This window comes from Panthera tigris, chromosome A3 (assembly GCF_018350195.1).
Source record: "Panthera tigris isolate Pti1 chromosome A3, P.tigris_Pti1_mat1.1, whole genome shotgun sequence".
NCBI classification, from domain to species: Eukaryota; Metazoa; Chordata; class Mammalia; order Carnivora; family Felidae; genus Panthera; species Panthera tigris.
In genome coordinates, this window is record NC_056662.1 from 34,256,317 (window position 1) to 34,279,811 (window position 23,495).

At 38.1% G+C, this 23,495-nt stretch overlaps 1 protein-coding gene across 1 annotated transcript in view; it reads left to right on the forward strand.

Annotated features, from left to right (window-relative positions):
• The window catches only part of PLCB1 (phospholipase C beta 1), a 694,981-nt gene that overhangs the window by 446,831 nt on the left and 224,655 nt on the right, over nt 1-23,495 (forward strand). Inside the window, exon 4 of the mRNA XM_042980903.1 lies at nt 5,790-5,927. Within this exon, the coding sequence (XP_042836837.1) occupies nt 5,790-5,927 (138 nt within the window). The remainder of the gene's footprint in view (nt 1-5,789; nt 5,928-23,495) is intronic.

Genomic DNA, 23,495 nt, shown 5'->3' on the forward strand with positions numbered 1-23,495 from the left:
ACCAAGTAGTGCGACTGCCAGATCACAGAGTAGTTCTATTCTTAACTTTTTGAGGAAACTCCATACTGTTTCTCAGAGTGACTGCACCAGTTTGCATCCTACTGACAGTGCAAAAGGATTCCCCTTTCTCCACATCCTCACCAACACCTGTTGCTCCTTTTGTTGTTGACTTTAGCCATTCTGACAGTTGTGGGGTGATATCTCATTGTAATTTTGATTTGCATTTCCCTGATGATGAGTGATATTGAGCATCTTTTCACATATCTGTTGGCCATCTGTATGTCTTATTTGGAAAAATGTCTATTCATGTCTTCAGCCCATTTTTAATTGGATTATTCATTTTGGGGATGTTGAGTTTTATAAGTTCTTTATACATTTTGCATACTAGCCCTTTATCGGATATGTCATTTGCAAATATCTAGGAGAGAGAAACTTTTAAAATGAAAGGTGTGACGATAAGTATTGATTCCAAGGGAATTTGTTAGTCTTTTTTTTTTTTTTTTTGAGAGGCAAATGTTAAATTCAGGAACTCGATGAAGAACCATCCTGGATATAAGTTAATATCTTTCTTTTACAACAAAATTTGAACAAAAAAGAGTTTGCTCTGCTTTCAAAGAAGAGGTAGCTTTATACCTACAAAGCTTGGTTGTACTAAGGTCACTTGAGTATAACAAGGAATCTGTCATGTTTATTTTTGACTATTGTATTGAGTGTTAAGGGAAAGATTTTTCCCTGATCATTTACATAAATGATGGATTACAGTTATATCCATATAACTGCAATTCAGGTTGAAAATGTTGCATTAAGTACCGAGAATAAAATTAACCTAATATACAAATTACTCCATAAACTTAAAATCCAGTAAAGATCTAGTTCATGGGGGTGAGTAAGGTATATTTTCAGTACCAAAATGTTTCTGGTGTCAAAAATGAAATGTACAGGTCTTTAAAAGGTATTTTATTTTGTAGATATCAAAGGTACAAATAAGACAGCTTTTCTTTAAAAGTCATATTAAGGAATGAAAGTTGAAACTGGCATTTACCTCTTTGAAAAATCATCCTGTGGCTGGTGTTTATCCCTTCCATTAATTTAAAAAATTTTAAAGATATAATTACACTAACACGTGCTGTAATGGAGTCCTTGTGTCTCAGATATAGAATGGCCTTTACTTTCTTCAGTGGTCTATTACCTGGAAGGAGAATTATTAAGTTGAGTAAGCGACAGACATGAAGTAATTTAATCATGAATCTTAACGATTGAAAGAAAGTGAACTTATTCAGTGAGACAGTCTCCATTTTGTAACTCTTAGGGAAATGGAAGTGATCTAAGACTTACCTTTCACAGTGCAGTTAAATTATAGCTGCCAGGATTCTTAGCTGTTCTGGTTAATTCGAACTGTGGAGACATATCTAGGATATTCTCTGCAGAAAGCAGTCCTTGAGTGTCAACTTAGTGAAAATATGAAATTCCAAGTTCATCGCTCCTCTTATTTTTTTGTGAGCTATATTCTTTAGTATGCTTCAACAGAGACCATGAACTTGTTTACAGAATTGTAAAGATAGCTTGCTTTCTTTATAAAAATTTCAAGTAATATGTATCAACTGCAGGGGTCCAGAAATATGTTTGAGTCTGGTAGTAATCTGAGTAGCTAAGTACTTCTCTGAAAACTGGTCAGGAGGTTCAATCAATAAGAAAAACCTCAGGCATAAAATCCTTTGTAGAATAGGTTTTTACAAGGGGGTGTTTTTCATGCAAATTGTATCTAGGCATTTATTATTCCTGTTTTAATTTTATTCATTCGTTTTTGAAATGCAGCCACTCATGTTCCCAGACCTGAGACTGATGTACCCCAGAAGCAGCCGTTTTTTGGACATCTATTTCCATTAAACTCTTTCTACCTGTACAGTTTTCCAAATGGCACTTTGCTGTTTACCCTTCCAGATAAATCCCCCTTCCAGATAATTCTCTGAGGGTCTCTTCTGCTGTAAACAGCTGAGGGCAATTTTTGGTACTTGAAAGGACAAATATCTTATTCAGTATATCCCTCAGATGTCAACATGCTCAATAATGAAACCGAGGTTTGAAGCTACCATATCAGCTTGGGATATTGTGTTCAAATTGAGAAAACTCAGAGTATAGGTAAAAAGAAAAGTAAAGTCATTTCTTTTTTTTTTTAATTTTTTAATTTTTTTTTTTAACATTTATTTATTTTTGAGACAGAGAGAGACAGAGCATGAACGGGGGAGGGTCAGAGAGAGGGAGACACAGAATCTGAAACAGGCTCCAGGCTCTGAGCTGTCAGCACAGAGCCCGACGCGGGGCTCGAACTCACGGAGTAGGAGATCATGACCTGAGCCGAAGTCGGCCGCTTAACCTACTGAGCCACCCAGGCGCCCCTAAAGTCATTTCTTAAGGGAGAGAGTTCTAACATAACCCAAGTTTGATGCTGATAAAGGAAAGACATAGTTGTAAAAACAAATAAAATTATTAATGGTAGCAAACACAGTAAAATATAGTTTAAAAATTGGTATACTCCATCACCAAAAAGACATTAGTAAGAACCTTGCTTATTATATATATACTTTAAACAATTTCTCTTTACTTCCAGATTACATAATTTTAAATATTGAAGGAATATTTCCCATATATTACTGTGCCTGCAGTTCATGTTCAATACTCTTTATTAGTTATTGTACAACCATCTCAGATGTAGAGAGACTTATAGGATGGTTTCTCAGATATCTTCTTATCAGATTCAATCATAACATCTTCATTTTGCTAGCCTTTCTCATCCTCCCAAATCCAGACATTACCTCTAAATACTTTATTCCACATTTTTAATTACATAAATGTCAATTATTTTTTTAATTATATATTAATAGCCATTAGTGAGATAACTTTTCCAGAGACACCACAAAGAGCGGATCATCTTATAAATTCTTGTTGACTGTACCTAACAATATTGTCCTTTTCCAGAATTATTTTCTTTTTTTTAACAAGTTTGTTTTCTTTTAACTTTAATTGATTTATTTTGAGAGAGAGAGAGAGAGAGAGCACGAGCAGGTGAGGGGAAGAAAGAATACCAAGCGGGCTCCATGCTGTCAGCATGGAGCCTGATGTGGGGCTCCATCTCACAAACCATGTGATCATGACATGAGCTGAGATCAAGAGCCGGATGCATAACAATGAGTCACCACATACCCCTCCAGAATTATCTTCTATTCTGGCACCTCTGCTGGGTGCTCTCTACTTGCCTTGCATTCCTATAGCTCAAGGACAACTCAGGTGAACATCCTGATCCCCACTTCTTGTCTCTATAGTTCTCAGAGGTGGCACTCTTTGATCAGTTACTATTTAATAAATGAGCAAAAGGACTGAGAATCAAGTGGTAAAGTAGTGCAGACTGAACAGAAAATGCTTGGGTTTTAAGGACTGTGAGCCAGACCCTCAGACTAAGACAAAATACTTATGAGAAATATATTTTCATCATCTGAATACCAAATCTATTTTTCCTATAAATCACAATATCGCAGATAGACTCTGTATTCATTGATTCAAAACTTGTGATTTATAATTACAAGTCTCAGATGGTTTCTGAGAATTATCTTTCTCTTCCAAGTACACACACACAAAATTAAAAGGACTGATCATTTTCTTTTCTAACTTTGCCTAAGCAGTTTTCAAAAACTATGATGCAAATGAACAGAGCAAAAAAAGTGACAAACAAACAAACAAAACAGACTCTTAAACCAGAGAATGAACTGGTGGTAGCCAGAGGGGAGGTAGTCAAGGTATGGGTGAAAAAGGTGAATAAGACAAAAAATACATTTATCGTGATGAGCACTGAGAAATGTACAGAATTGTTTCTTCATTATATTGTACACCCAAAACTAATATAACACTGTATGCTAATTACACTTAAATTAAAAAAATAAATAAAAATTTTCAAAAATCATGATGTAATTCATTTCACAGAATAGATAGAATCATTCTATATTAGCCTTCACAAAAAAAATCCATTCTTCCTGACAATTTTCCTTCAATCTTTCATTAATGCCAGAATGCTAAAAATTTCCTTTTTTGTTATTGTTTACTTAATAAAATCCTTACTCTAGTTTTCTCCTTTTCTAGGGCATGCAAACTGATGTTCTTGTAATAGCATTTGATCTTTCTCGGAGGCCTGATGTACTTGATAAGTTCTCAACTTGTTAGTGGAGTTGAGTTTTTAATTATATTAGGCACATCTTTGAAATGGATTTTTCTCTCTTCATAACTTACCTGAAAATGTTCCTTTTTACACAGCCAAACAGAGGAGAAACGTTTAATACCTTTTAAGACATAATTAATGGCACCAAATCAAATTATTTAGCTGGAAAGATTTTATTTTCTTTCTTTTTTTTTAAGCCCATTTTTTCTTTGTAAGGATGCTATAAATTAAAACCTTAGAAAGGAGGTCAGAATAACCAGGCCTTGTTGGTCCAGCATTTTGCTAAATAAATAAGAATACAATTTTATTCCTTGCTTTGAAGCTGGCTGCAGTTTGCTAAGTGATTGGATTGATTAATTTTCTGCATGGATCTCTCATCTCATATGAGACGAAAATAAATTCAGCCACGATGAATGAGTTTTATTTTAGGTCTTACTCTGAATTCAGGAGGTTTTAGAAACCTCCATTTCCCATCATGACTAGATTGCCAAGGGATCCACACTTACGGTGTCCCAGAGAATCAAACTTGCTCTGAAAAGACAGCAAAAGTTCTCTATGTCCAAATCCCAGTACATTCTGAGGATAGAATTGAAATGAACATATTCATGGCAGGTGCCACCATCTTGCTAACAGCCTATTTCTTTACAATGAACTCAGTGTTGGAGAGGGTCCACAACTGTGATTCTCAGCCATGTTTCTGCCTCAACTCAAGACAGCATTATCATGTTTTGATTCCATAAGAATCATCTTCTTCGTCTTAATGTGTCATTAACTGAAGAGAGAGATGAGATTTTGTATTTCAATATGTGAGTCATGGGATGATTGGAGGAAATTAAGGGAGAATTATGGCACATAAAAATATGCTGCTACTAAATGATGTATGAGAAAGAGCCATTGACCAAGGACCATAAGTCTTTTTGTTTTTTCAGGTTTATTGAGATATAATTACCAGGTAACATTGTGTAAGCTTAAGATGTACAACATGATGATTTGGTACAAGTATATATTGCAATACGATTGTCACCATAAAGTTAGCAAACACCTCCATCATACCACATAATTTCCATTCTTTTTTTCTGGTGAGAACACTTGAGATCTACTCTATTAGCATCTTTCCAGCAATATTATTACCTATAATCACCATGCTGTACATTAGGTCCTTAAAACATCTACATCTTGAATCTGGAAGTTTGTACTCTTTAAACAAAATCTCTCCATTTTCCACATACCCTTGCCCCTGGTAGCTACCACTCTATTCTCTGTTTCTATGAATTCTGCTTTTTTTAGATTATGCACGTGAGTGATATCATACAGTGTTTGTCTTTCTCTGATTCATTTCTCTTCATATAATGACATGAACACCATAAGTCTTGAGTCAGAAATTCTCTTTCCACAAACTTTTGGCAAGCTACTTCACCTCTCTAGTCCATCATGGGCTTAGGGACTTCAATCACACCATTTTCTAGTACTAATAAAAGGAAGTTTTGTTTTGAAGACATTGTAGGTGTAACACTTTTGGCACTATGCTACCATGTTGGAATCTCTAGCTATAGACTAACTTTTTTCAACGTTTATTATCCAGGACCCCAAATTACGTGAACTTTTGGATGTGGGGAACATCGGACGCTTGGAGCATCGCATGATAACGGTGGTGTACGGGCCTGACTTAGTTAACATCTCCCATTTGAATCTCGTGGCTTTCCAAGAAGAAGTGGCCAAGGTATGGTGGATAGAAACTTCTGATGCTTGTCACCTCACTCTGAACCCTTACGATATTGTACTGATGCCTGCAAAAGACTGGGTTTTTGTCATATTTAACATGTGTTAAAATTACATCTAAAAATAATTCAGCTGCCAAGTGGAGGTGTAATTCAAACACTTCCAAATAATGGCATCTACTAAGAATTATGGAGATTTTTCATTAAGAATGAGGCATTTGATACAATTTCTTTGCAGAAGAAAATACAGGTGAAACAACTTTCTATTGTACCTAAACACCTTATCCCAACTCATTCTCTCTTAGCCTCATCCCATGTCACTTCCAGCCCCATCTCTTTTCCAACCATCCTTAGCACCTTTTTAACCTCTTTTATGCTGAGTAGCACCTAGCTCACCACCATGCACATAGTAGCTGCTCAATTAAGGAAGGAAACGATTTTAAAATAAAAATTTCAAATAATACCAATAAATAACAATTATTCAGTTATGCACTAGAATGGCAAATTAGAAAGGGCCTCTCCATTAAGGAGTTGCTAATTCACTAACATAGCAGGACTTTCAGATACATACAGAAACAACTATAATATAAGCAAGCTCTATCAAACAGGAAGCTGTGAACTTCTGGGAACCCTGGACTCAACTTTGATGCTTTCTCTCGAATAGTCCAGTTGCCATGAAAAGAGCGCTAAAATGAAAATATTGAAAGAACTTTCTTTTTTCATGTTTATAGTTTATAGGATACTAGTGATGATTCTTACCCTTCATACATTTCCTTCAAGACTTAAGATTATGAGTCAAAAAATACTTTTAAGTTTGTATGTCATATCTGTGCTCTTACAGAACTTCTCATGTCAAGGACCACAACTATGAGGTTCTGTCAAGCCAGTCATCATTGTGATTTATAAATTTTTAACCCTCAGTGGTCTGACAGTTCCCTGAACTACACCAGAAGTAATGGCCTGACCTCTATTCTTTAGTGATTATGGTAGAGGCTTATTTCCAACATTTACAAAAACATCGACTTCATTTCTTATAATGGAATGAATGAAGTGCCAACCACTTTTAACAGTCTGAGGTTTTTAGAAACTACTCTCCAAAACCGTGTTACAGACCTAATCTATTTTCTCTCTTTAAGAACCAAGTCACCCATTTGCTTCTGTAGTATAACTTAGACAATTTGGAGAGACTTCAGTTCTGTGAAACACTGCATGACAGCATTAATTTGCCTACCATGAGTTCTTATTCTGGTGTACTGCTGGTAATCTGTGAGTTGTATATACTTCATTTCTCAGAATGTAGACGGATGGTTGGTTGGATGGTTGGATGAATGAATACAGATAATTAAATATTAACTACCTGCAAAATATTTTCGAAATATCGTTCCTTAAATGCAACCATATTCACTTTAAAAAATAACCAATTCACGAGATTCATGAACTCTCAAAAACATTCAAAAAATGGCAGTGACTTCCAGGGAGGCTTTTACTAAGAATGAATATAGATTTTATATTACAAGTCAATCTACATATCTTATACTGTATTAAACCTTTGTGCAGTTAGGTTTAAAACATATTCAATTTCCTTCTCTCTGTGCATTCCTTCCCACTAATTTTCTTTAGGGATTTTGATTTCTGAACACTGTAATATTCTCCATCAGGACTGCATCTGTAGACATTTTTTCCAGCAGCAACTTGATGTTCCTGGTATAATTAATGAGGCTACAGAATGTTTTGCCTCCCTTGCCTTCCCTTTAGGGTATTTTTTTTCCCCACTGAAATTGCTCGCTGGAATGTTAAGATTTGCAAACACCATTTTACTCTGAAAATTTACTTTCCCCCCTTCTAATTGTCAGAATTGTCTCATAACATCACACCTTTTATTTAATTTCTGAGGCCATTGTACATGATGCTTTGTGTAGTGTCAACACCAAAGGAGACAGCCTCTCTCATTATGTAGAATGTCTGACAGAAACCGGAGCTTCTTTGAAACTCAAATATCTCCAGAAGAAATTATTTACAAAGAGATTCTGGCTCATCCATTCATTCAACACATACTTGTCAGTTGCCTTCTCTGTGCCAACCACAATTCCAGTGTTATGGATACAGCATTCTAGAATGCTCAGAGCCAACATTCTGGGAGAAATAAACAGATAAATCACAGTTATGAAATAAACATATTGTAGGTCAGATGGAGATCTGTGTAGAAGAATAAAGTAGGAGGAGAGGGTATGAGGGTGGGAGAAGGAAGCTATTTCTTTATGGGGTGCACAGAGAAGGCAAAAAAATTTGAAGGAAGTTGCTCAGTTACAGCAATATCACAGATTTCTGAGAAATCTCTTGGATCAATTTAAAAAAATAATTAGAAGTAGGACTTGAACTTTCCTAAATATATTATTCCAGATTTGCATGCTTTCTTTCTTACATAAATTACCTGAATTTGAACCTTTTATTTATCCTTTAAGACAAGTGACTCTTTTAAAAAAGTGGGGTGAACACTGTCTTTCTTTTTTTCTCCACAGTTGGACTAAAAACATGGTGTCTCCTGCATATCTCAGTCATACTTTTTGTTATGCAGTTTGATTTGCCAACCACTCTGTACTCTAAGGATCAGCTTTCCCTGCTCCCTAGAGGGGCACTTCCCTTTAATGCCAGGGATAGGTGGTTTCACGTTTGCCCTCTGGGTCAAATACTTCTCCCTGAATCTCCTACTCCCGTAAGGACCAATGGCCACATCCACATTTGCTATCCTCAGGAACTCCTGTACTTCAGTACCCCCCCCTTCCCTGGGATGCCCTGACCACTCCCTGGAACCACAGAGTGGAAGTGAATATCACCACCCATCCTTTTTACTCTTCTACCATTAACTTCTAATAGTTCTCCACTCACAGCTACATGACTTGTGGCAGAGTTGGAGGTATCAGCAAAGGAAACCAGCTAAGGAAACAAGTTCATTCCTTGTGTTATAGTGTGGGCTTCTGAACGACTTTAGTTTTTATTGTGAGGAAGATGGAAGCCATTGGAGGGTTTTGAGCAGAGGATGAACATGACCTGACTTAACCTTTTAGTCAATAATGGACCATATGGGGAAAGGCTATAATGGAAGCAGGGAAGACCAGTGAAGAAACTACTAAAATATTTGCAGTGAGTTGTTGGTGACTTAGACTAAAGTAGAGCTATGTAAAAGATGAGAAGGGGTATATATATATATATATATATATATATATATATATATAAAGGAAGTCTGTATGTATGTATATATATATATATATATGGAGAAAAATTGAGAACATAAGCTTATAAATTGTATGTTGCATGTAAGAAAAGAAGAATCAAGGATGACGTTAGAGTTTTGGCCCAAGAAACAGGAAGGATGGAAATAACCACTTATGTCATAGGGAAAATTTAAAGTAGAGCATACATTTGGGGGTATATAGCAAGGGTTCAGTTTTGATTATGTTCAGATTGAGATAATTATTAGACACCCAAGTGGATATGTTGAGTTGGATATACAAGCCTGGAGTTAAGTGCCAAATCTAATACATCAATTTGGAAGTCATCAAGTTATAGATAATATTTAATGAGATTGGATGAGATCAGCCAGGAAGTGACTATAGATAGAGAGGATGCCCAAAGCCTGAGTCATTGATACTCCAACATGAAGAAACTGTGCTAAGAAAGAATCAGAAAAAGAAGCTGAGAAGGAGTAGCCAGTGAGAAGGCAATAAGGTGGTGTGTGTTGTCAGAAGCCAGGGGAAGAAAATGTTTCAGGGAGAATAAAGTATCAACAACAAGGTCAAATGCTGCCCAAGATGAAGACCAAGAAATGACCATTACATTTAGTGACATGGAGGTCATTCATGTCCTTGATTAGAATAACTTTGGTGGAGTGGTGTAGTCAAAAGCCTATTGAAGTGGGCTCTGGGGAATATTGGTAAAGAGAAAAAAAGAAGCCAAAAGCTCTTTTGAGAAGTTTTGATGTGAAAGACAGCAGAGAAATGAGAAGTGAGGTCCAGAGATGATTTTTCAGATGGGAGAAGTAACAATGTACATATATGCTAATTGGAATGGTCCCATAGAGAGAAAACAAGGTGCCAATTTAGGAGATAAGGAGAATTGCTGGAGCAAGTCCTTGAGTAGAAAGCAGTAGGATCTAGTGCAGATCTCACTAAACTAAACCCTGGGGGCATGTCTGGTCTACCACCTGTTTATATAAAGTTTTATTGGAACACTGCAACCTCCATTTGTTCACATATTGTCTATGGCTGCTTTTGCGAGACAAATTTGAGTAGTTATGACATAGACCATACAGACCACAAAGCCTTAAATATTTACTATCTGGTTCTTTATTTAAAAAGTGTGCTAACCCTGTCCTAGTTCAGAAATAGAGTGGCTAGGCTTAGACAGGAGCAAGGACATTTAATCAATACGAGAAGAAAAAGTAGAGCATATTGGTTAGGATGCTAGTAAAGGGTACATGCTGTGGAGAGAATTGAAGACATTTTCTGATTGCCTTTACTTTCTCAGTGACAAAGGACACAGATGTCAGCATCTGGAAGTAAAGATGATCTGAACTCTCAAGCTTTTTTCAGTACCATTTAGTGCATTTCTTTGAAGATCTAACTGGTAAGGTTAACATGAACTGTGAAAGACAGATTGTTTATATCAGCCCCCAAAATAACGTTTTGAGCATACTAACCAATTTATCGGATCAATGAAAATTCTTCCACTGGTCAAGTAGCTTGAAGACGAAATAATTGTTTTCTACCTGCCCAATTCTAGCCCTTCTGTTTTTCTTTGAGGTGAGGGCTACACAGGAAGAGACTTCTAGTTGTGTATACTACCTCCTGCAGTCCTACGGTCTAAACAGCATTCTGAAGGTAGTAAAACAAATTGCTCTAAGCCAACGGCTGGGGTTCACAGGATTCCCATATGCTAGTGTTTACCTTCAGGTCTCAGTTATTCAGTGTGTAACTGTTGGGAGATGACTCTTCATTGAGAGAAACTCAACAAGGAGTGAAATCTGATTCATGATTAGTGAAGAGGAATCCCAGTGTGCAAAGACACCACGTCTTCCCTCTGGGTTCTGGTCCCTTTCCATGGCTGTGTCCCTGGAAGCTCACACCCTCCATTACCTCCCCAAGTCTTATCTCCAGTCTTTGTCCAGTGCAATACATCAGTGACATAACGTATCACCCTGAGAAACAGGATTGGAGATCCAGGCTCTGATATTCAGTCCTAAATAGTTGGACACTCTGATAAACCCCCTCGGTGGACATATTGTTGAACCACTACCTAGTTTGGCAAATTCCAACCCAGGCATTGCTCCAGTGTGTTAAGATGCAGTGGGTGCAAACAGTAAGGATTCAGTGGGTTATAAGAATGAGATGGCTGGGGTGCCTGGGTGGCTCAGTCAGTTGAGCGTCCGACTTTGGCTCAGGTCATGATCTCATGGTCTGTGAGTATGAGCCGCGCGTGGGGCTCTGTGCTGACAGCTTGGAGCCTGGAGCTAGCTTCAGATTCTATGACTCCCTCTCCCTCTACACTTCACCCACTCACACTCTGTCTCTCTCTTTCTCAAAATAAATAAACATTAAAAAAAAGAATGAGATGGCTAATGGCAGAGCTGTGCAGGGGAAATTCTGTGTTCATTTCTCTGCGCAAGGATTGGCAGATGCCTTTGCTTTCAATCCTTAATTCTGCACACACTAAATTCTCTTAAGCATTTATAAATAGGAAAAACAAAATAAACAAATTTGTTTTTCTTGGTTAGCCATCCTATTAGCAGGAACTCAGCCAAATTGTTTTTTAAACTTTTTTTTAAGTTTGTTTATTCATTTCGAGAGAGGGAGAGGGAGGGCGCGTGTGCTCATAGGCAGGGGAGAGACAGAGAGAGGGAGATAGAACCAAGCAGACTCTGCATTGTCAGCACAGAGCCTGACACAGGGCTCGAACCCATGAACCGTGAGATCATGACCTAAGCCGAAGTCAAGAGTGAGACGCTTAACTGACTGAACCACCCAGGCACCCATTGTTTTTTTTAACTTTTGATTGAAATATAATATACACAGAAAACAGCACCAATTATAACTGTATAACTTGAAAGATTTTTAAAAATATTTTTAAATATTTATTTATTTTTGAGAGGGAGAGACAGAGTGTGAGCGGGGAGGAGGGTCAGAGAGAGGGAGGCACAGAATCTGAAGCAGGCTTCAGGCCCTGAGCTGTCTGCACAGAGCCCAACGTGGGGCTCGAACTCACGAACCATGAGAACATGACCTGAGCTGCAGTCAGTCGCTTAACCAACTGAGCCACCCAGGCACCCCTTGAAAGATTTTTGAAAAGAGAACACGCCCAGGTAAATCACACCCATATCAAGAAATGGCATCATGAACACCCCGGTGTCTATTGTACTAACACACCCCTATTTTGACCTCCAACTTTACAGATGAGTTTTACCTATCTTTAAAATCTTTAAATGGAATCTGGAAACATGTCTTCTTTCTGGTCTGACTTCTATTATTCAAATTAGATATATGATATCCTACTATAATTTTTACATATGGTTATAGCTTAGTTCATTCTCTTTCCTAAATAGTATACCATAATTATAGTATACCATAATCTATTCTACAGTTGATGGACATTCAGTTTCCAGCTTAAGGCTATTACAAATAGTGTTGTTACAAACTTGCCTGTCTGTGAGATAGGTATTGCTGATCACAAATCTTCATATGTTCAGCTTTGATAGATAATGGCACTTTACCAAACTGGTTGTGCCCATTGGTATTTTAAACACTAATTCACATATGAAAAAAATGTTTAATCGAGGATGCCTGTATGTTAAATGATTGCATTTTGAAATTACAGAATAATGAGCTTTCCAAAAATATGCTCTGTAACTGAACATCAGCCTTGAATGGCTGTTATTTTAGATTTTTCAGGGAACCTCTGCAGCTATGAATGTCATAGAGAATCTAGTTCACTCATTTTGAGGATATGACCTGGGTTTCCCTAGAAATTTTCCTACCTTCATCCACACCAGATGCTTGCCTACCATCCAAATAACTTGCAGGCTCTCCAAATTTCCTAACTAGCTCTCACATCTCTGCCTTGTCTCCCTCTTCCCCCTGCTATGTTGTTCAAATTCTTGACCCTTCTCTTCTGTAGGCACCTTCTACCTACTTTCCTTGAACCCTCTATTTGCTCTCCAACTATATACATGCCCCCCTGCATAAGAATGATCTTTTTAAAAAACTCTAAACTTGATCATGCCTGAAATCTTTTTCTTTTTTTTTTTTTAAGTTTATTTATTTGTTTTGAGAGATGGAGGGAGAGAGAGTGTGTTGGGGAGGGGCAGAGAGAGAGAGGGAGAGAGAGAATCCCAAGCAGGCTCTACACCATCAACACAGAGCACGATGCAGGGCTCAGTTTCACAAACCGTGAGATCATAACCTGAGCCCAAATCAACAGTCAGTTGCTTAACCAACTGAGCCACCCAGGCACTCCTTGAAATCTTTTGCATTGCCTGTTACCTAAAAAAAATAAATTTCCTGATTATTTCATTCATTCATTCATTCATTCACTTAGTGAACAAATATTTAATGAAGGCCTAGCATGTAGCAAGCACTTCAGTGGACACTGGGGATAGATTAGTGACAAAACAAACATAGCCCCTCCTCTCATGTGCTGGTAACTCACCTCTTGGACCCTTGCACAATTCTGCTCCAGTAGTTCCTAACTACTTGTGATTCTTTCTACCTTTATAATTTTAAGTTTGGTGCTTGCAGAATCGTGTGTCTTGCTAGACTTCCCTTCTCCAGTTTGTCCACCAGGAGAACTTTGAAGCCTCCTTGGGGATTCAGCTTAAATACAGCTCATCCATCTCCCCCTCCATCTCATGATTTCCATGAATAATGGAGTTTCCTTCTCTGCTCTTTGGTGAACCCCATGCATATTTTCTCCATCATTTATCACACTGTAATTATCTGTTAGTGTCTCTGACACCCTACCTTGGATTTGTGAGCTACTTAAAGTCAGAAACAACAGCTTAGTCACTTCTGTGTTCCCAAGATCTAGCTTAGTGTGTAGTAGGTTTTCAATATGTGAGTGTTTGGGGAAAAAAGAAAGGAAGAGGGAGAGAGAGAAAGGGAAGAAGGGGAATTTGAGCCCTTGAAAAAAACTGATAGATCATGAAAATTATTAAGCCATGGAGGCTTTGAACGTCTTGTACTCTGATCTTCTCATTTGTTAGAGCTGAAGAAATTGAGACCCACTCACTAGCTAGTTGCTGCAGGCCCCTTCTTCCCAGCATGGATCTGTCTCCATGGTTTGCCAACGTTCTCAGTAGGAGAAAGGGATGACACTAACCACAATGGCTTTTATCCTATTCATCTTTCCCAAATTCAGCTTTGTTCCTACTCAGAGAGTCATTGTCCCTATCACCGCCCCCCCCCCCAACAATGGCTTTGAATGGCCAAATCCTGATGGCTTTGAATGACCAAATAGTTGAGGCCTTTTAGGTGAAGAGAATGAGAAAAGGAGCCACAGAGAAGGGGCCTTTTTTTTTTAAAGAAAAAGAAATTATAGTCTACAAAATGAAATTGGGAAAGAGAAGAGAAGGAAGATCCAGTGAAGGGACCTGCCAGCACCACCACTAGCTGTTTCTGATGTAGAACCTGATTCATCAAAAACTGGGAATTCTCTTAGACCTTCCTCCAGATTAACAGTGTATTTAAAACTGGCCTCAAGAGACATGAGTTTCTTATATATATTCTTTTTATTCTGGAACATATACATTGAGAAAAGAATTTTCAAACACTAATATACTTTGTACAAAATGTGTCATTTATCCCATTTCCTTTTTGAACTTGGGACCAATTTATGTTGAGTGAGCAATGGGTATAGGTCTGATTTTCTTCAAACAAAAATGATTAAGAAAAATAGAATGAGGTACCATGTATTGTTTTTAGCAGTGTATTTTGACACATAATAGAACATTTTGCAAGACGTCCTTGGGGGTAGAATATATATGCCAAAAAGATAGTCGTTTACAAATGTAAAAAGTTAGCCTTCTGGATTGATGCATTTTATGAGATCTTCATTCATTGTTCTTCCTGACCTCTTCATGCTAGCCGAAAAGCCTATGTTGTTATCTTCAGATATTCCCCTACCCAACTCTAAGTAAGGGCCAAGGCCTTACCAAGTCAATATACTGCACTATTAGTCTTGCGATTTTGTAGTCGTGATGTCTTTTGTTGGCAAATGAGACTCAGTCCACATGCTACATTTTTGTTTTAGAGGAGTATGAAGGATGCACAGCTTAAACTTTCAAATTGTTGAAAAAGTCACCCATGTGGAATGACTGTACAAAAGTTTAAAAGTTCAAAAGTCAACAGAGAGACATTCATAATAAAAAGAGGGGGGAACAGGCATTTTGGACATTAATCTCTTCCTTACACGTAGATAAGAACCAGCAATTGCTATTTTTGTGATTGTGGAGGAAAGTGCTCTGCCCTCCATCTTCTAGGTGTCTTTTCTGCATTCCTTAAGCAAGAGCTTCTTTTGAACCGGGCAGCATTCACAGGATCCACGTAAAGGAATGAATGCCAAACTGAAGGGAAGATATATACCCTAAGACACAGAAATGCTTGTGATTTCAGAGTATGAGCTGCTGTTAGCACAAACCCACTTTACCCCAGAAAAGAAAGGCAGAAAACTGCTTAGGCAGCAATGCCTCCCCTTTCCTTCCGAACGCCCCATAACACAGAAGTTAGCTGCTTCCCCCTTGTTCCTATGCCTCCATCTTCTGAGCCTTGAAACTGAGTAAAATCCCGATTGTCTATTTGTGTGGATTGCCTTGAAGCAGGCACAGCGATTAAGACAAACAGACAAACAAAATCATAATATTTTTGGAAGGGAGAAGAGCTCTAAAAAAATTTGGCTTCTTTGTTTAATTACTGGGGGAAAACACCTGGCATCCTATAAGAGTGGCAGGTTGATCTGCGTCATCTACTGCCTTAATATCACCTGTCATTTTTATGTTGCTAATGCATTAAATTTTCTCAATGAACAAGCCGTCCCTGAGAATATTTTTTTTAATATTTTGTCAATGATTTCCCTAATGGCTATATGATAATAGTCATTCATTCATTCATTCATTCGACTGATACCTAATTGCCTACTGTGTACCAGGCAAGATATTGAGTGCCAGGGATAAGCTAAATAGACAAAAATGATTGTCTTCATGAAGCCTCCATAAAGGTGGGGGTAGGTGGATGATAAACACAATAAGACGGTGCCAGATGCTGAGACAAATAAAGTAGGGAAGGGGAATAGAAAATGCCGGAAGTAGGGGGGAGAGCATATTTCAATTTTATATAAATTGGCCAGATAAGGTCACCCTGAGGTGATGACTTCTGAAGAAAATTGAAGATGATGGAGTGGGTCAAGTAATTCTCATGGAGGACAGCAGACTCTGAGACAGGTGTGTACTCGGCATGGGATGAGGAAGAAGGAGAGCAGCGAGAGATGAGTCAGAGAGGTTGGGGGAGGGGGTGATAGGTGACCCAAATAGTGGTGGGTGGCCACTGTAAGAATATGGCTTTACTTCCAGTGACACAGTTAGCTATTGCATTATTTTGAGCAAGGGATTAATTTGGTGTAATATATTTTCACAGGATTGTCCTGGCTGCTCTGTTGAAAAGCCATAGTAGGGGTGCAGAAGCAGAAACAAGGAGAACAGAGTGCTTGGGGTAGAATGGTGAGAAATGGCTGGGTTCTGGATATACTCTGAGTGTAAAGCTATATATATATACATATATATATATATATATGTATATATATATGCACTAATGGATTGGACGCATGGCACGAGAGAAAGAGGGAACAAAAGATGATGTCAGGTTCTCTGGAATTGCATTAATTGAGCTGGAGAGCTAATTAGGGAGTGAAAATAAAAAATTTTGGACATAAAATACAAAATGGTTATTAGTCCAAAACAGCAGAATAAGCACAGGTGTGACGTGCTACCTCTCCTGAGATACTGTGAAAATTATGGTAAAGGAACATAAGTATGCAGTGATGAAGAGAATGAGATACGGCACTACCAGATGACATTTTTCAGTAAGTCTGCAGGGAAGATTGTGAGGAGAGTGTCTATGAAACAGAGTGGAGAGAATTCTGCACGGTCTAGGTTCCATAGAGAACTGTAGCCAATGAGGTCACTGACCCCCGCTCAGAAGCAGTGGAGACATGCCCCCAAACTTGAGAACTACCAGCCCAGCAGAACACGGAGCAAGACTTAGGGGTGGAAAGGCTGAGGAATTAAAGGAATATGGACAAAACTGTCAGCCCCTCCACCTCCTCCTCTTGCTCTGCATATAGAATAATTGATAACCAATTACTTCCCAGACCAAAAAGCTGAGAACTTGTTTTCTTGTGGAAGTGAACAAATTATTAGAAAAGAATCAGAGGGCGCCTGAGTGCCTGAGTCAGTTGAGCATCCAGTTTCAGCGCAGGTTATGATCTCTCAGTTCAGGAGTTTGAGCCCCACGTCAGGCTCTGTGCTGACAGCTCAGAGCCTGAAGCCTGTTTCAGATTCTGTGTCTCCCTCTCTTTCTGCCTCTCCCCCACTCATGCTCTGTCTCTCACTCTCTTTCTCAAAAATAAATAAACATTAACAAATAAGAAAGAAAGAAAGAAAGAAAGAAAGAAAGAAAGAAAGAAAGAAAGAAAGAAAAACATCATTGTAGCCAGCTTTGGAGTCAAGCATCCAGAGTAAAACTCTTGTGGATACCACACCTTAGTGGCTGGCACCCATGTGCTCACCTGAAGGAGAAGTCTACAAGTTGGAAAATCTCACATACTTAGAGCTCCCAGTTGTCCCCTCTGTTGTTCCCCTATAATGTGAAGTAGCAACAAAATGTCCACACGCTACTGAGAAAGCCTACATTATTGAATGATGAAGGAGGCCAAGAAGAACAAAATAAGAAATGATGACAGAAGATACAGGGGTAATTCAAGAAACAAATAATTAAACTAAAAAATTAAAATAGATACCATCCTCTGAGAGAATTTTGAATATATTATATTCATAAGATAACAAGATGTTATGAAAAATAGGAAACAAAAATAAAATATTTTTTTTTGAAATCTAAAGATAAGATAATGGAATAAAAGTCAAAGTTCTACACAACTGTAGTGAGAAGAAATGAAGGAAATCTCCCAGAGTGTGGACCCAAGCAAAAACCACAGTGAAGGCAGAAAACAGACAAGGAAACATGAAAGACAAAACAACAGCCTTCAGAGAGAAAAGAAAAGGGGCTTCTGGATGGCTTAGTGGGAAGAGCATGAAACTCTGGACCTCGAGGTCGTGTGTTCGAACCCCATGTTATGTGTAGAGATTACTAAAACACACACACAGGAAGAGAGAGAAAAGATAAGAGATACAGGTGCAATCAATCTGAAGAGTGCAAGAGAGAAGGAGAAAACAGAAGAGAGGAAAATATGAAAGACATAGTGCAAAAAAATACATGAGAGCTAAGAACAGATACTGTCTTGAAGATTAAATAGCACACATAGGAATGGACTAGGTTTAGGCAATATGAGTAGGAAGCTGGAAAATATTAGATAAATGAAAACAGCTTAAGTTTCTTCTCCCCAAAGAAAATAAAGGTAAAAGGAGAGATAAATGTATAAGAAAAGTATTATACAAATATAAGCGCTGCTAAAAGCATGCAGAATTTTCAACAACTGAAGGAGCAGTCCAAAAAGGATGTATGCTATGTTGGTAATGAGATTGTTCCCTTTTGATCTGTATTTCCCTGCTGATGACTGATGTTGAGTGTCTTTTCATGTGTCTGTTTGCCATCTGGATGTCATCTTTGGAAAAGTGTCTCTGTCTTCTGCCCATTTCTTAACTGGATTATTTGTTTTTTGGGTGTTGAGTTTGATAAGTTCTTTTTAGATTTTGGATACTAACCCTTTATCACATATGTTGTTTGCAAATATTTTCTCCATTCCATAGGCTACCTTTTAGTTTTATTGATTGTTTCCTTCACTGTGCAGAAGCTTTTTATCTTGATGAGGTCCGAGTAGTTCATTTTGCTTTTGTTTCACTTGCCTCTGGCAATGTGTCTAGTAAGAAGTTGCTGTGGCCGAGGTCAAAGAGGTTTCTGCCTGTGTTCTCCTCTAGCATTTTGATGATTTCTTGTCTCACATTTAGTCCTTTGATCCATTTCGAATTTATTTTTGTGTATGGTGTAAGAAAGTGGTGCAGTTTTGTTCTTCTGCATGTTGCCGTCTCATTTTCCCAGCACCATTTGCTAAAGAGACTTGTCTTTTGAAAGCCATGTAGTTCATGGTGATGGGAATATAACAAGAAAGATAATCAGAGTCTAATACGTGACCCTGCAGAAAATTATATTTGCATTTTTGTAATCATGTAAATTTTTATTTTATCGGTTTTAGACTTTTAGAATCAATTTATATGCAAATAATTGAAGTCAATTATGAACAGTAAGCAAGATAAAAACATTTCACCTTTGATCATTTTACAAGCAAATTTAAGCTAACAGAAGTTGAAGGTAAAAGTATTAGCAGGTAAATGTTCTCTTCTTAGAAGCCACGTGATGCTGTCTTTAACTGGTGGATTAAGAAACGGTTTAATCATGTTGCTAAGGTTGTAGAGGTGACCAGGAGAAAAGATAGTGATAACAGAATTCTATCAGGAGGAAGGAAGAAGAGAGACAGGACAACAGATCAGAGTTGGATATTGATAGTTCAATTCTAAAATCAGTCAATCAAGAGAAAGCAGTACAAATAGATCATTTGGAAATATGGAATTAACTCCCAGAAATTTAAGAGTAGAAATGAAAATAGCTGTCAAGAAGCAAAACTAGGGTAAGAGTATCACAAGCAATCATTGCTTTTTGTTATAGCCCCTCTGGACACTTTTTTTTTTTAAACCAATGTATGTGCTTATTTGATAAATAATTTTTTTTTTTTAATGTTTATTTTTGAGAGAGAGACAGAGCATGAGCAGGGGAGAGGCAAGGAGAGAGAGGGAGGTGCAGAGTCTGAAGCAGGCTCAGGCTGTGCTCGCTTCAGCAGCACATATACTGAAGCAGGCTCAGGCTCTGAGCTGTCAGCACAGAGCTTGAGGCAGGGCTCGAACTTACGAACCATGAGATCATAACCTGAGCCAAAGTCGGACGTTTAACCAACTGAGCCACCCAGGTGCCCAAATAAATAATAAATTTTTAGATTAGTACCATTTACTAGGCATGTGTTGGGGCTGTCACTGGTCTAAACATTTAATATACATTATGTCCCTTAATTGTCACAAGAGCCTATGAAATAAAACCTATGATTTCCTCCTTTTTATAAGGCAAATGGATATTAGACAGGTAAAAAACAAAAACAAAAACAAAACAAAACAGAAAACAAACAAACTTGTCCAAGATGATTCTATCAGGCAGGGGTTACATTTGACCTTGAATAATAGAAAAGCAAACCAAATGGAAGCTTAGATAAATTAAGGATTTTTCATTTATTACTGTCTTGTTTGGTTTGGGTGTTTTTTTTTTGTTTTTTGGTTTTTTTTGTTGTTTTGTTTTTTCCGCTCATGCAACAAGAAGACTAAAGGTAGGTTTTCTGGACCCTGTGATTCCCATGGCCATTTCCTCATAGACAAGATGCCTCTGCGGCTCCAGCCATTACATGTGTGTTCCCAACAGCAAAAAGAAACGAGCCTCTACAGCAGAAACCACATTTTCCCAGACTTCTGCTAACATGTGGTTTCCTGTGTCACATTGCCACCCTTGCCGCTGGAGTTACAGATTTTTCAGTTATTATATATTGCTGGCCTAAATAATGTCAGGTTTCAGTGAGGAGAGAAGGAGAAAATAGATCTTAGGTGGTACTGAGCAGTGGGTCCCACAGCTAAAGAGTAGCAGAGTGGGGTCTGAAATCCAATAAAATTTATATTTAAATAAACTAGCAGAAGCATCAATAATAAGAGAGTCAGTAAGAATGATTACATAAACTAATAACAGTATTTTAATGTTAAATTAGTAGACAAACACAAGTTGTATTCAAGATTCACCCTTCCAAAGCAGTAAGAAAATGACCAAAGATCAGGCAACTGGAACCACATGCAAAGAGTAGTTTTCCCAGTATAGGAAGGGCTGACAGAGTCCTTACCGAGAGCCAAATACCCCTGCATTTAAAGGGGAAAAAATCCAGCTTATAAAAGATTTGAAATAAAGACGAGCGAGATATAGGGGCTCCTGGGTGGCTCAGTCAGTTAAGCAGCCAACTTCAACTCAGGTCATCATCTCACGGTTCGTGGGTTCGAGCCACACCTCAGACTCTGCGCTGACAGCTCAGAGCCTGGGGCCTGCTTTGGATTCTGTGTCTCCCTCTCTCTCTCCCCCTCCCCAGCTCACACTCTGTCTCTGTCTCTCTCAAGAAAAACAAAAAAATTAAAGATGGGGAGGTATAATTACAGTATTTGAAACAAATTGATTTCCAAATGAGAAAATTATATTTTAGCAAAATTCCATAGGTTGTTATAATTTAACAAGGAAGTATCTGTGTGTAGCTTACTAATCAAATTTCAAGGAATGCAGTTTTAATTTTGTGAGATTTCACTTAATGGAGAAAGCAACACTACTTTACTCCCAAGAAATTATGATTGTTCCTTTTATTCCGCTTGATATACATCTTACCAAAAAAATCAGCTGGATTGTCTTTTTCTTTAAATTTTTTTTCACTTGATCTCCTCAAATGGAATTATTTTTTAACAAATAAACAATGGTATCAATTATAATTACAGACCCTGCTTACACCCACTTGCTGTCTGTAGTACACAGCACTCCAGCGGGTTCAAACCAAAGTAACGATTAGCGTCAATACTGCTAGGCTTACAAGAAATAATAGCAAGTGTTTTCGTCATAGTGCCATGAGGCTTTTGGAAAGAACCATTTCCAGAATGTGGTGGGTAGACATGAAAGCCATGTAAAGGAAGCTTTAGGGGTGTCATATCAGGGTACTCAGTCAACATTTTCTTTATTGTACAAAAGAGCAATGACTCAGTAAACTAGCTGGAGGGGGAGGAGAATGTCCCTTAGCTGAGGCTCAACATACACCTGAGATTCACAATGGTATAGCTGAAAAACCTATCATTGGGAGAACGTCGCCAAACCAAGTATCTTTCTCTTTTCTTTCACACTGTGCCACAGATGCTGTTCTTTTGAGAGGCTTTATTCTTTTTCCCTTAGAAGAACTCTCTTAACATTCATTTTAACTTGATTTCACCACATTAAGCTTTTACCATTGGGTGGGGGAATGTCAAACAGGTGTTGGAAGAAGACTAGGGACATACTATGCCTGTTACCTCTCAAAATGCGCATACTTGCATATTTACATCTTGAGCATTGCACTTTCAATCGTGTGAACTCTTCCTTAGGTCATCAGGGTACCCATGTACTACAGCAGTGTTTCACTTATCTGGAGAAAGATACTTGGGAAACAATTCTTCGGAATAGAGCCCAAAGCGTAAAGCAAAACATAAAGCATGTCTATGAAGTCGATGTAGATGCCCTAAGCCCTAACACTAAAGCTTCTCTACTTTACTAACTGGGGAGCCTCCTGAGCTCAATGTTGCACACAGTACTCTGAGTTCTTACAACCTATTATAGCATCGTTCAAGTTACATTAAGAAATATATGAAGTAATTACCCAAATGCTGTAGCCAGGAATAGTGATTGAATACTCATAACAAAGAAAAAGACATAAAAATTAATTTTAAAAGGCATTAATTATAAAGCATGGATGTCATTCTCTTTCCTTGACACATTTCATTCATTCATGAAGTCAACCCAAGTCAAAAGTGTGGGTTTATTGCCTATTTTATAAAAAGAATGGGACGCTGGGGCACCTGGATGGCTCAGTCTGTTGAGCGTCTGACTTCGGCTCAGGTCATGATCTCGCAGCTTGTAGGTTCGAGCCCTGCGTGGGGCTCTGTGCTGACAGCTCAGACCCTGGAGCCTGCTTCGGATTCTGTGTCTCCCTCTCTCTCTGCCCCTAACCCACTGGCATTCTGTCTCTGTCTCTTGCAAAAATAAATAAACATTAAAAAAAAAAAGAATGGGATGCAGAACTATGAGATCCAAGTTGTAAACGACACATATCCTTTTCTTCCACCTGCTTTTCCACAGTACTCCAATGAATGGATATATGTATTGTTCTTATTCTCTTCCATTCTCTGCTCACTGCTTCTCCCCCAGTTCCAACAATTTGGCCTCATGGATACTACTAGGTTCTTACCTGAATAGACTGTTCTAGAGGTAGACCAATCAGAGACATTTGTCAGGATTTTTCATACTGACAGTGAGGTCGTCAGACTATCTCTGGTGGTGGGAGGTACCATGTGCCACAACTTTTGATGCAGTTGGTGCCCATGGGAACAAAAATAATATCAGTAGAAAAAATAATGCCACCAGGAGTAGAGAGCAATGGAAAAGCAATAAAGACGATCTCCTTGGCTTTTAGGCCCCAGGTTCCTGATG